General features: G+C 37.7%; 1 protein-coding gene across 1 annotated transcript in view; it reads right to left on the bottom strand.

Moving 5' to 3' along the window:
- Positions 1–14,165, bottom strand: part of LOC139730500 (unconventional myosin-XV-like) — a 144,283-nt gene that overhangs the window by 82,913 nt on the left and 47,205 nt on the right. Inside the window, exons 10-19 of the mRNA XM_071641340.1 lie at positions 12,513–12,788; positions 11,736–11,852; positions 10,859–10,917; positions 8,782–8,905; positions 7,408–7,503; positions 6,663–6,794; positions 3,581–3,784; positions 2,375–2,547; positions 1,141–1,311; positions 12–132 (exon numbers count right to left, since the gene is read on the bottom strand). Of these exons, the coding sequence (XP_071497441.1) occupies positions 12–132; positions 1,141–1,311; positions 2,375–2,547; positions 3,581–3,784; positions 6,663–6,794; positions 7,408–7,503; positions 8,782–8,905; positions 10,859–10,917; positions 11,736–11,852; positions 12,513–12,788 (1,473 nt within the window). The remainder of the gene's footprint in view (positions 1–11; positions 133–1,140; positions 1,312–2,374; positions 2,548–3,580; positions 3,785–6,662; positions 6,795–7,407; positions 7,504–8,781; positions 8,906–10,858; positions 10,918–11,735; positions 11,853–12,512; positions 12,789–14,165) is intronic.

Below are 14,165 nucleotides of genomic sequence, written 5' to 3'. Positions count from 1 at the left end.
TTGCCCCTTACCTTTGTCGCCCCAAGCTGGTAGTCCCGTCTGAAGTGGTCTCCCACCCTGAAGAGTATCTCCTGGCAAAGCTCCTTGGCGGTGGCGCGGAACGTGATGGATGCACTGATGAGGAAGCGGTATCTGTTTCCAAGGTAACACAGAAAAAGACAACAACTTAATCTTAACAGAATTAATTGCTAATTAATTACTCAAGGTTAGCAGAAGCCTGGATCTCCTATTGTATGATCTCCCCAAATGATAAAAGTTTTCTGCATTTACAGAATTTTGTTTGGCACAGTATTTTTTTTTTAAGCCATCCCAAAGTGCATTGATGAGAAAGCAGTATCTGTACCTAGTGCTCACAGAAAAATACAACTTAAACTTAACAGAATGTTGTTTCTCACATGATTTACTCTCTCTAAAAGATATTTGTATGCATTAATTGTCATCCTTCAAAATATTCCATGTTTACAGCAAAGCAAACAATGGTCACACCTCACAATAGTTCAGATTTAGTATACAAAAAATTGTAGGTTTACTTTATCAGATGCCAGACACTACATTTCTATTCTTTGGCTCTGTAGCTCTTCTTCATTAGGGATTGTCATCATTCATTGCTTGCATTTTGAACAGAATTTTTTGTAAAACTTTTTTTAGGGTTTTGCAAAAAATCCCCAAAAAAACCAACAACTCTTGGACCTTAATTTCATAAATCATCCGTACATGAAGACGCAATTCAGAAGATTAAATTCCATACTCCTTTATCAGCACAGCTAATTAGTGTATTTTTTCGCCTACTGTATGTGCAGATTTAGTGAATGTAACCAGTTCCGTCTAATCTTCCTCCAATACATAGTAATGTAAAGGCAAACATTTTTGCGCAAGTCATTTTTCACCCTTCTCCCAGTACGATGAATTTCACATGTTTTTAGTCTGTGGAATCAAAACAAAAACATACAAATAGAGACAAAAGAAAAATTGCATACTTTTATGTTTTTGTGCCTCTTTCTTTTCATGCAAAACAAAACAAAACAAAAATCCACTTTTACAGTATGAAGAGAAATTCAGAGTAGCCAATGATATACTGATGACAAGATGATTTCTGCAGCAAAATCCTACAAGGAGTTGATGGATTATAATGCTACCCACCTGTTCATGAAAGCCAGGAAGGTCATGCGGATCGGGAAACCGTTCCGCCGGATGCGCACCGTCTCCAGCATCCCGCTGTACCGGAGCTGGCTCAGCACGGTGCTGGTGGTGAACACCATCGGTGCCTTGTCCTCATTAGGTTTGATGCACCGCACGAAGAAGGGATGACACCTGTTGATGATGATTGGTGGTTTTAAAAGAAAAAAAAAAATCACTCTTATATAAATCATCCTTGCATTTGTCATAGTGACAGGTGTCACTGTTTCATACTTATGTTTGATATTCCCAAACTTGCTTATGATGAAGTCTGATTAGAATTTTTAACTTGCACTTGACCAGTTCCTTTCAGCTTTACTCTTTGTCAAAGTCAACTATAACCATTTCTGCACCAAGGACTTTGGACAGTGTGTACAAAGCTATGCAGTTTTCTGTGCCAATCACCACTCAAAGCACACAAAGGGTCAGACATCCGAGTGGAGTTCCACTTTGAAATTCTTCTGATTATCTTCAGGAATTCCACTGGCTATATACTAATGTGTCTATTCAATACCACTTTGGTGCCTGCTTCTGAAAAGGTTACAGTGATCACAAGAAATGCTGATGCCAATGAATGTCATCACTGGGTTTTAGTGTATAGCGCCATCTCTGGCGAGTATTCATTCACTGGTCTCCACAGAATGCTCTCCTCCTTGGCCTACTACAGAGCTGTAATGCGAATGACTACTAAAAATGACCAGGACTAGAGTCTGTCTTCCTTCGGCAAATATGATATTCTTTTCTTCTTCTTTTTTTTTTCTCATGAGAATGCAGACCTCTGCCAAGCAGTTCATTTCCACCTATATTCACATATGCTAAAAATGGCCCTATTTCCCAATGATAAAGAATATCCTTTCTACTTTCTCTAATAATTAATCTCAGCTTCTTGCTGCATCTCAAAAGTGGCGTATGCTCACTTCAGACACACACAGTTTTAATTCCCTCATCATTGGCCCTGTTTCTCAATGACAAAAAAAATCCTTCAACAAATTCCACCTAAAAAATGTACCAAAATTTAATCATCTATTCCATGTATCATTATCAACTTTTAATGACAATTTCATTCAAATCCATTCAAGACTTTTTGAGCTATTTTCGAACAGGACAAACAGACAAACAAACAGACATACAAACAAACAAACCAATGCCAACAAAAATATAACCTCCTCGGTGGAGGCAATAATATGAAGAGCCGTACTTGTTCATGGTGCCAATCAGTTCCAGCAGGGACTCATTGAACCTCGTCACCACGGTGGAGGGGCGCATCTTGCGCATGCCTCCCAGCCCGCCTGACCCGCTGGCCCCCTCCGACAGCATCATGGCTCGCTGCCGCTCCAGCGTCTGTAGCAGCGCAAACATGTCAGCAAGCATCTGTGGAAGGAAGGAGAATGGGGATTTCAAGTGGAACTCACATTCTGATTCAAATATACTGGTTTCTATCAAACATACTAAAATTTCCTACAAATCCTTGAACCACAAATTGTTCCTGAAAGCCAGTAAGTTAATTCCGGACTTGCCCGCAAGTTTTCACACAACAGCAAAAACTGACTAATAATTGCATGCAAAGTTGACAAAATCTACTGAAATGTAGAACAGATAAATTGAAGAGCTCTTGAGAGAGCATAGTTAATTACTGTGAAAACACAGATAAAAAGCAACTGTGGTTTTACTACAATAATGAATCGCAAACATAAATGTGCTCAATTTTGGGAGCCACTCTCAATAATATTCTTTGTTTCCTCTTTGTATCTATCATGCTGTAACTATATATTATCAGTGAACATTTTTATCTGCTGCTATTGTATACCTTGTCACCCTATGATAACAGTGATTTCAGTCTGCAATTATGATATTCTCAAAATGAATTCACATTCATTGTATGAAAAGCTGGTCACAAAGCTATTTTCACTACAAAAAAAAAAACATCTGCAACAATTCAATCCACTGAAACACAATTTCTTCGTCGAATTTCCCTTGTGACAACCTCACCAAGAGCAACAACATGTAGTCAACAACAAAGCAAAATTCTAATCCATGTGCTCCCTTGTACAGGTACAATGTCATTATGGTAGGTTGTAAGAGTGCCCAAGGGGAGGTGATCTTTTCTTGTCAATGTTATACACCTCAACAAAGCAATCAAAATTAACCATCGCCTGATGGTTGAATGTTTATCATGTACCAAGCTAGGCGTAAGCCAATTTGTTCAAGTTCATACAGTAATATATTTTGTATTTAAATAAATTGATGGTTGATATGAACGGTTGGAGCATGGGTATCAACATTCCTGCCCCCAAGACACATCCAACACATACTTTTATTAGCATCATGAAACTTATTGGGTGAAGCATAGAGTAGAAGGTTCAACAAGGTTTTGATCAGTAAGATCAAAACAAGAAAAACTCACCGGGTTGTGGCTATTCTTGAACATCTCCATCACTTCCGGCTTGAGCACGTCCCGGTTGGTGGTGATGAAGTTGTCCAGGTAGTAGATCACAGGGCCGGCGTAGTGCTTGATGCAGAACTCCAGCCGCGGCTGCTTGGGGCGGCCGTACATCGGGTTGGTGGTGTGGTGGTAGTGGCACTTTTCTACCAGAGCCTTCTCCGTGCCCTGATTAATAAATCACATTGATATACCACTTTCAAAAATCTCAGGCATTATTATCACAGTGAACAAATGTCTGCAATATAATGAGCTACTTCTAAGAGTGATAAAACAAACCAAACAAACAAAGCAAACAGAACAAAACAATATTTTGGACTATGTAAATTCCTGTGACTTTTATTTTTCTCTACACTGTTTCTCTCAGAACAAAGACAAGGAAAAGTAGAAATTACGCGGTGCGTAATATATGTCCCCGCCGGAAGTAGCATTTTGTAGCAAAATGTGCAATATAGGTAAAAAATCAAGGTCGAAGGTCAAAGAAGTCAAAGGTCAAAATTCTGTGTAAAAGTTTTGAAGCCCTCACCTAGTGCCATCACATCAAGCAAACGGAATCGAAATCGGGTTAGAAATGGCGAAGGAGTAGCATTTTATAGCCAATGTACAATACAGGTCAAAACTCAAGGTCAAAGGTCAAAATTCTGTGTAAAGTTTTGAAGCCCTCACCTAGTGCCATCACAAAAAGCAAACGGAATCGAAATCGGGTTAGAAATGGCGAAGGAGTAGCATTTTGTAGCCAATGTACAATACAGGTCAAAAATCAAGGTCAAAGGTCAAAGAAGGCAAAGGTCAAAATTCTGTGTAGAAGTTTTGAAGCCCTCACCTAGTGCCATCACATAAAGCAAACGGAATCGAAATCGGGTTAGAAATGGCGAAGGAGTAGCATTTTGTAGCAAAATGTACAATATAGGTCAAAAATCAAGGTCAAAGGTCAAAGAAGGCAAAGGTCAAAATTCTGTGTAGAAGTTTTGAAGCCCTCACCTAGTGCCATCACATAAAGCAAGCGGAATCGAAATCGGGTTAGAAATGGTGAAGGAGTAGCATTTTGTAGCAAAATGTACAATATAGGTCAAAAATCAAGGTCAAAGGTCAAAGAAGGCAAAGGTCAAAATTCTGTGTAGAAGTTTTGAAGCCCTCACCTAGTGCCATCACATAAAACAAACGGAATCGAAATCGGGTTAGAAATGGCGAAGGAGTAGCATTTTGTAGCAAAATGTACAATATAGGTCAAAAATCAAGGTCAAAGGTCAAAGAAGTCAAAGGTCAAAATTCTGAGTAGAAGTTTTGAAGCCCTCAACTAGTGCCATCATATAAAGCAAACGGAATCGAAATCGGGTTAGAAATGGCGAAGGAGTAGCATTTTGTAGCAAAATGTACAATATAGGTCAAAGGTCAAGGTCAAAGGTCACGACTGAAATTCTGTATAGAAGTTTCAAAGCTCCCATGTAGTGCTATCATATAAAGCAAACAGAATCAAAATTGGCTCATAAATGACAGAGAAGTAGCAAATTGAAGATTTTGATCACACACGGACGCACACACGGACACACGGACGGACACACGGACGGACACACGGACGGACACACGGACGGACACACGGACGGACACACACACGTACGGAGCCCGTTTCATAGTCCCCTGCTCGAACTCGTTCGGCGGGGACAATTACTTTGTTCATTGCCTGTGGGAACCAGATGTGTCCCTTTACAATACTTTGGGGATTTCTGGACCTTGTTGGTAATGGAGTACTGAAAGGATATACATGTAGAGTTTTAAATAATATTTTTCTAGCTTGGCCACCTAAAACTCCCTATTCACAAAGAAAAGTAAAGATGATGATAACAAGAAGTGTAACAGATCTCGAAATATAAATCAAAAGCAAGATCACCGTTTTGTCTAAAACCATTCACACATGCACTACTACTACCACTGTTACTATGATCTAGTCATTAAAATATCAGACCAGGCTAGGGTCATGTTGCATAAAAAGATGCAATCAAACATAAGTTCAAAAATCAGAAATCCGTGTATACATTAAGCCAGGTATCAGCCAATCTGAACTTAGTATTCATAGACTTATGTTCAATTTTCTGACTTATGCTTGATTTCTGCTTTTATGCAACAGGGCCCAGAAGTCAGTAATGAAACCATTAACCCTATTCTAACTGGGGGGGGGGGGGGGGGTCAAATTGACCCCCCCTCGACGTTTCGCGCCACGATTTCGCAACGCGCAAAGATTTTGCCGCGTCGTTTCACGACTTTTTTCATTGAAGTCTCCCGCATATTTTGAGACAAAATTTGCGACGTCCGGGTACACCGTTTTGAAGTTACGTAATGTTTTGCATATGCATGTCAACCAAAAAACAGCTCAAATTCATGATATCGTGTGGAAATCCAATGCAAATTGTGTTTTTTGGTTAAATTGATATAAATTAGATTATTTCAGCTTTTAACCATTGAAATTAATCAATTCTAGTGTAGATAAGCCTGAAAAAGTGCCTGCAACAAATTTTGGCAAAAAAACAATAGAAAACAAAAGGTCGAAAAAACAATAAAATACATAAGAAATTAACAAAACAATAAAAAACAAAAGAAATTGATATCGATTGTGCTATTTTTTTACACGAAAATTGTTTGTGTGTCTTGAGGAATTCTGACACAAAAATTTAGCAATCCTCCAGTCTTTTTAATGGAGTTATAGGTGAAAATATGATTTCATGCACAAATTTGCATAATTAATTTATTAAAAATAGAAAGGCAATATTTTTCTATTGTATGACCATGTAATCTTGTAGTTGACATCCAGCTCTATCTTCAGGCAAAATTTCGCGGCGATCGCGCGATCGGCGGCCGAGATCTGAAGGGGGGGTCAAATTGACCCCCCCTCAGTAAAAACGTGGTCTCAAATAGCCCAGTTAGGATAGGGTTAAAACATAAAATACACACAGTAGGGATCTGACAAATCACAGCTCCCAGAAATGGCTTTTTATCCCATTATTTCCATATTTCCCTAAATAAGCCTGAGCTAAAGAGGGCGACAAATAACCTTAGGGAAGTTGCTCTCATCGTCCACCAAATGAAGAATACCAGTGGGCCTCTTGGCCAGCAGGTCCAGGACTGGTTGGTTGTTGACGTAGTTGATGGTCTGCCATTGAATCTTCTCCTTGGCATACTCCATCTATGCAAATGAAGCAGTAAAGTGATACTTTTGTCCTTAATCATTCATGTTTGATCAAGCTGATCGGCCTCGCTGGTATATAATGAGAAATGTTGATTAAATTTTTCATCTTTCAAGGATTCCAAGATACCGCTGTGCTCCTACACACATGGTACATCGAGTATTATCCCAAATGTCTCCTTCTCTTGTTGTGTGTCATGTGCGTGTGTGTGGTTTGTTTGTTTGTTTGTTTGTGTTTTTTTTTTAGGACACTATGAGCACCACAAAATTAGCAGGAGATGATGAAAGACAGGTCATGAAATCAATTTTATATTCATTCTTTAATATTTCACTTTCTTGGAGAATGTTGTGCAATGTGAAGAGGATAGTGACTGCATTTCTCCTTCAATATTCCATTCAACATTTCTTGTCAACCTACATTTATATGTCTCTAGGACATGAAATTCACAACCACTTGCCGTGTAGCACTGACACAGATGACTTTAAGTCTGACTAAGGGACTTTTCATCACTTGAAATAGATATATATCAAAGGCGCTAAATCCATTGAAAATGATGGATTTAGAGCCTTTCGGAAGCAAACTCTTCATATACAGGAAGTGAAAGTACTGTACCTGCTCAAGCTGGAAGATGTGCTTGTTGAAGTAGAACTGCAAATGCTCATTTGCATAATTGATGCACAGCTGCTCAAAGCCGTTCACTTGGAAGACCTGGACCCATGGAACAATTGTGAAAAGTCATGATCAATTATGTCACCCATTTACATATCTCAGTGTTCGGCACAGATATGAGATTCTTTCATTGGCAAGTCAAAAATGTGTGATGCTAACAGGTACAGTACAACAGGACATCTACAAAAGATACCTGAGCTAATCTACATGTATGTATCTATTTATTGTTCCATTCTTTGACTTTACTCATGAAATTGCTCATTATCATCATAATCTAAATTGATTATATTATATCATCACTGCAGTATTATATATAAATTACTCACTTCATACTTTTTTACATTCATTGACTGCTGATGTCCTATTCATTACTTAGTTGTACTAAATGATGGTAATATATATAATCATACTCATTCAGTTTATCACATATTCTCAATCATTCTATCAGGTATTTCATTTCATTGACTACTTCATTTTTTTTTTTCATATGGTCAAAGAGCTTTCACTTTTCTCTGTTATTAGAAAATCAATATCCTAGGGGGGATTACTGGTAGAATACAACTTGTATGTACTGCAGAATATATTGGCCATGCACACACATACCCAGGCATATAAGCAAACAGAAAGAACAAACCTTCAAGCAACACATAACCTTGTCTCACCTTGCAGTGTTGCTATTTGAATCACTCATGACGTGTGGAAGCGGGTAGGTATAGGTGTTTTCCTAATTTTTGGCATAATTTGCCATTACTGAATTTCTTATGGCAAAATATTTTCAACCTGTTTAACCTGTTGAAGACTAGTCCCGAGTATACTCGGGCAGGTGTCTATGGGACATGTGTGTTTTAGCAAAATCAACCCATACTCAATGGGTTAAAGGTTTTATGGCATACAAATGCATGTTGATTTGTGTTGATTCATGATACTCTCAACATTACTTTTCTGGTGAAATGCATATCTAGAAACATTCCATATTTTTTTTAACAATTTTTCTTGTTTTTCTTTAGATTACTTGGATACGCCCACACACAATAAACAAACAAACAACAACAAACCTTCCCAACCAAGATTCTGGTTGTGACCTCATCTGTCAATCATTACTAGAGTACTGATATGATTAACAAAAGACATTGGAATACACCCTCCCTGAGACCGAGGATAACTTGCATGTTCCCTCGCCATGTCTTTTGTTAGTCATATTAATATCACAGAAACATGCAAGTTATGCTGAGCTTCATGAGTGGCATGAAAGTGCAAAATATATTTTGCCTCAGTATCTAGCTTGATTGAGATATCCTCTTGGCCCTAATGTCATACCTCAAATCCAAAGATGTCCAGGATGGCGATGGATGTCATCTTGCCCGCCTGACCCGTAATACTGTTGATGCTCCTTACCAGCCAGGCAAACAGGCAGGTGTAGAGTGACTTGGCGATCCCATCTCTGCACACACAAGGGAGAACAACATTCAGACCTATCAATGGAGACATCACTTGAGTACCCTCGATTTTGTCTTTTTACATTTCTGCTGTTTTAGAAAAAAAATGCCCCCCCCCCCCCCCAATCTGCCGCTGTTCTAGTGTATCATTTATACTTTTGTATTCATCAGGTATTCTGTATTTGTTACATTGTACACTCACCCCATCTAAGGCCTAAACTATGAATTTCATTGTAAAAATGAGCCTGGTATTGAATGAAATTCAAATAAAGAATATCTTTTTTTTTTTTAATGGTCAATGTACCTTTCCCACTAAGAGTAAAGTCAGTGCAAACAGCCAAAAAGAAAAACAAACTGTGAAAATACTATCAAAATTGGTAAACAACAACAACAACGTTGTGCAATTTCCACAAGATTTCCCAGAACAGCAATACATTTTGTATTAGTATTCAAACAGGTCATCAATGAAAGAAAGAAGAATGAAGAGGCTATGATGTAATGACCCGACAATTCTTCATTTCACTTCAAAAAATTTTTTAAAAAAAGTTCTTAATTTCTCTTGTGGCACGAACTGAAGAAGAAATCATATTCTGCACAATTTTGAGAAATTCTAAGGAAAATTTTACTACTTTGTTGGTTTGACCTTACATTCTTCATATCAGTGAACGTGAACAAAGAGTGGGCTTTTAATTTGAAATTATTGCAACATTATTTTGGCTGCAGTGAGGGGAGGAGAGTGGGGACTCAAACCAAATCAAACTGCATGAATTTAATCAAAATATGTTCCTCCCTTTAGCTGAACTTGATGATATGCCTATTACATGTCAATCATACTTGTGCCCTGCCTGAATAAAACATGCCAGTGTGTAGTATTGATTCATTTCCATGCTGCAGTAAGTGGCTCAGACATAAACACGTCGTTTCATATATTACACGTCATATAAATCCATTATCAATCTACTGTATACGTCAAGTATTTCGCAAGGTTTTTATTTCATCAGTGGAAAAATGAGCAAAGAAAATGGGATTCCATTGGGATTCGAACCCGAGACCTCCGGATGCTAGCCCGATGCTCTACCAACTGTGCTTTTCACGAGTCAGGTGCTATTCGCGAATTAAAGACATGATATGAACGTGACACACACGTACACATTTCTCCGTTCAGCACAGTACTCCACCAGTGATGTGGGAACTACACACAAATACTGAATATATGTGATTGCTCATTGATAGGTCACATACGCAGCTGTAAAAAAGTTATCAATTCTTCTGTTCACCAAAGTGAAACACACGCAAATATTAACTTCAGTAATAAAATTTCCCAGCTCTTATTGTATGAGCAGAGCGGGACGTGTTATCGTCTGAACTTTGGAAGAGCTCTTCAATTTTATGAGGTCTGTTACATTGATGAACCTCATTAAAATGCCTTCAATTTAGTCATCTTTCTGTTTAGTAACGTATCCACAGACAATGTTATACAGGGATAAACACTGTAGAACTACAAAAAATATGTACACCTGGGAATTGAGATTAAAACGATTAACACGACTGCTTGCAATTTCGCGACAATCCACTCTGGGAAAAAAGATTGGTCCACATGCAGTAACAAGGATTACAATTACCGATTTAAGACCCAAGGATTTTATTTATTGCCAGCAAAAAATGCAACGTCATTCCATGCTTAAGTTGAAATCATAGTTTCATTTTGTGTCCCACCGACCAGCACTACAAAACTCATTTTCTCTTCTCTTTTTCTAATGATGCAAATAGGAATATCTGGTGCCATTCACATCAAACAAGCCAGTTCACATTTGGATTGTCATTGTTATATCAACTGGAAATGTTTGCATAGCTAATTTGGTAGCTACCCTGCACTACATACTGTAATAATTGCTGTAAACTCTTCTAGGGAATGAGGGTTCCCTTAAAGTGAATTCTAGCGGCTAACTTGCATTCACCTTGCTGCCTCAGCCTGCTCCACGGTCCTTGGTGTTAGGATCCTCTCTCCGATGGTTTCCTGTCGACAAACGAGACACAGGAATGTAATTTGTGATAGCCCATCATAAAACCCACAAAAAAGTAGGCCAAAATGAATTTCCACTTACCTACTACATACACTGTAGTCAAAAAGACTAAGCTCTAAGCTTTAAAATGATATCTATACGTCTATACCGATTCAAAATGTGATTGAAAATATAGAGAGTAAGGAGGTGCAGTTCTATAGAAAAGGGAGAAAAGTGGATTGAAAGATCAGGGTCACTCAGGCATGCAATGAAATTATATTGTATTTCCCAGGGAAATCTGTACTTCTCCAAAAACTGCTAATATCTCAAATTTGGGTCTGTTTTATGCTGCCAAATTCAGATAGTACGTAAAGAAAAGATTACCTTCCCAGGCAAGACAAACTTTGATCTGTGATATCATAAATTTATAGTCGGGGCAATCTGGGAACAGAAATTTGTAATGGCATTCAACAGTTTCCTTAGATAACATTTCTGAGTGCATTAGAAATCATTGCTTGTTTTTTTTTTCCTTTTCTTTTCTTTTCAGCAATGCAGAGAAGAAGAATTTTTGTTTTCATTGAATGACCTGGGATCAAATATATTTTGTTACATGGTAATGTTTGCTTTTTGTGTTTGGATACACAAAAACGATCTCCCAGAGGTGAGCATATCAAAATGTTCTGCCCTTCATCGGTGAATATGGCAAAATGTTCCACTGTCAAATGATCATATTTTATCTAATCGTTCACTGTTATTTGATCAACCTACATGTATACATGGTTTATCTGCATTATGGTATTGGAGAGAAAGACATGCTTGTTGCGTCACTCACCGTGACTTTAAACAAGATGGCGCCCTCTAACTGCCGCTCATCCAGCTGTAAGAGACGGGCAGCGGCCGACAGGGCAGCACCGTTGGTGACCTCCACACTCTCGGCTCGACCCTTGTCCTTGGGGGAAATTGGAATATGAAGCAACATTTTAAAAAATATATATATATCACGCTGAAGTTCAAACACATCAAGTTTTCAAGCTTATTTCTCATTCTTCTTTTTTTGGTTTAAACAATACATAACATGATGAACTTATAAAATCTACTCATTTGGTATGTGAAGTGCATGTTTATTTAAAGCTGAGTAAAATACAAATTAAATAACACTGTAAATATAATAACTACAATGTAAATAGATATTGTATACAAATAACATGTTTCTAAGGAATGTGATTATATCTATAGTAATTGGTATATATACTGCACGTTATTGATTTTTATGATAATGTTATATAGTGCGGTATTTTGTTCGGGGGGGGGGGAGATCAATATGAATAAGTTCTTGTGTAAAGTGCTAGTTTGCTTTATTTTTTTCTCTATGTCTCTCTGCTGTATAACTGAATTATTCATTCTTTCGTCAAATTTGGTGTAAACAAAATATGGTTAGTATTCGGACTTTAATTTGGTGTTTTTATAATAAAACCGAAATTGAATTCTTTTAAAACAGAAATTGAATACTATATGTAATATATCAATATCTATAAATATGTTTGGGAATAATTAATGCTTCATTTCATTTAATACATTCACATTTGTATGACATTAAACCAGACAATACCTTGGAGTAGTCCATGGACATGTTTCCTAAGTGCAAGATGGCTGCCAGGATGCTGAAGGCCGTCTCCTGCTTGCTGGGGTCAAAGTTCAGCACCTCCATGGCGGACACGGTGCGCATGAAGTCATCAGCGTCGTTGCGGGTGGGTAGGCGGGAGCTGCCGCCCTGGTTGAGGTAGTGGTAGCGTTCTGCCTGGCCGAGCTCGTACTTGGCCTTCTCACCGATGGACATCCCAGCCAGCATCTGGTAGAAGATGTGATAGTTCCTCTCCCCAGGGGCCTTAGAAATTCACAGCAAAATAAAAGATTTATAGTGCATTTACAATCATTATTAGTATCATCACTATCATTTATCCTGACTACAAAACTTGGCAATTTAAGTTATATATGTGACCCTTCATCACAAAACCAACAAAAAGTCGCCAGACATGAATTTTGAGCTAAGGGCGGATTCTGACAGAGCGGACTTTAAGCTTTCAAAGGATGCATAACTCAATTCAAATGGACCCACCTAACCTATCCTCAAGGCACTATTCACCATTTGCAGATGAAACAAAACCCAGCTTCAGTGATTCAAAATAATTCTAAAATGTGAGTTTGGGATAGAAACTACCGATGAAAAAATGTTAATCGTATAATTAATGTTAATACAGATGGATTTACATGATGAGTCAACAATGTCATATCTACCAAAGATTTGGGGAAGTTCCAATTTCTTTTTTTTTTTTGGGGGGGGGGGTGAGTCACTTTGACCCACCAAGTAAAGAGAAAAAATACCTTGTGTCAACCAAATAGTCATCAAAAATCTATGAATATACCTGTAAATGTTTTCTTCTATATTACAGGAAAAGTACACACATTATCAAGATATATATATGGTCAGTTTTACGGTAAAGGGTGTAACTTTCAATTTTTAGCCTTTTGGCCCACCCTGAACACATAGATTTACAGATCTCAAAGATTTTTTTCCATGTGAGTCACCTTATGAGTAGCCACCTTGGGTAGCATAATCAGGTCCAGGTATTGATGCGTTTTGTTTTGACAGTCACATATGTACCCTAAAAATGACTATTTTGTTGCATTGAAATTTATATAACATTTTTGAAATGTTAATAATTTTCTACAGCAACTGCAGAGATCTAATTTTTTATGTTAAAAGCATAGTTGTATGGTCAATTGAAATGACCAAATTAGTTTGGTTTGTATCTGGCCCTTTATTTTAGAATACTATGACTTCAAATTTGAGGTTTCGGAGGCTTCATTTTCCGTTAACAATTGTTTACAAACTTTGATGGACAGTAATGATCAGTGGATGTGTTTTGGTTACTTTCTTTTATGCTGAAAATAGTAAGGTACAGCTAAACTTTCGACTTACATCAAAGTTTACTTGATTCTAGGGTTATTTGAAATTTTGTGATAATTTTATTCCATCGAGTGAAATTTCCGTTAGCAGTTTTGAAGCCTCCGAAACAAAGTGTTTAGTCAAATAATATGAATATAGATAAGAGAAGCGACCTAATCTATCTGTCAAAATGTAGGAGATGGGGCTCTAACCTAATAGACCAAAAATAGTTAAGATCCACCAAACTCTCTGAAAATAGGAGACAATACAAATTTTCCGTTAACACGTGAAGCCTCCGAGACGCATTGAAGCCTC

The sequence above is a fragment of the Diadema antillarum genome, unplaced genomic scaffold (genome assembly GCF_040938485.1).
Source record: "Diadema antillarum isolate AM-2024a unplaced genomic scaffold, OU_Dant_1.0 seq00000318_RagTag, whole genome shotgun sequence".
Classification (NCBI taxonomy): Eukaryota; Metazoa; Echinodermata; class Echinoidea; order Diadematoida; family Diadematidae; genus Diadema; species Diadema antillarum.
This window is presented reverse-complemented; position numbering and strand designations above follow the sequence as displayed.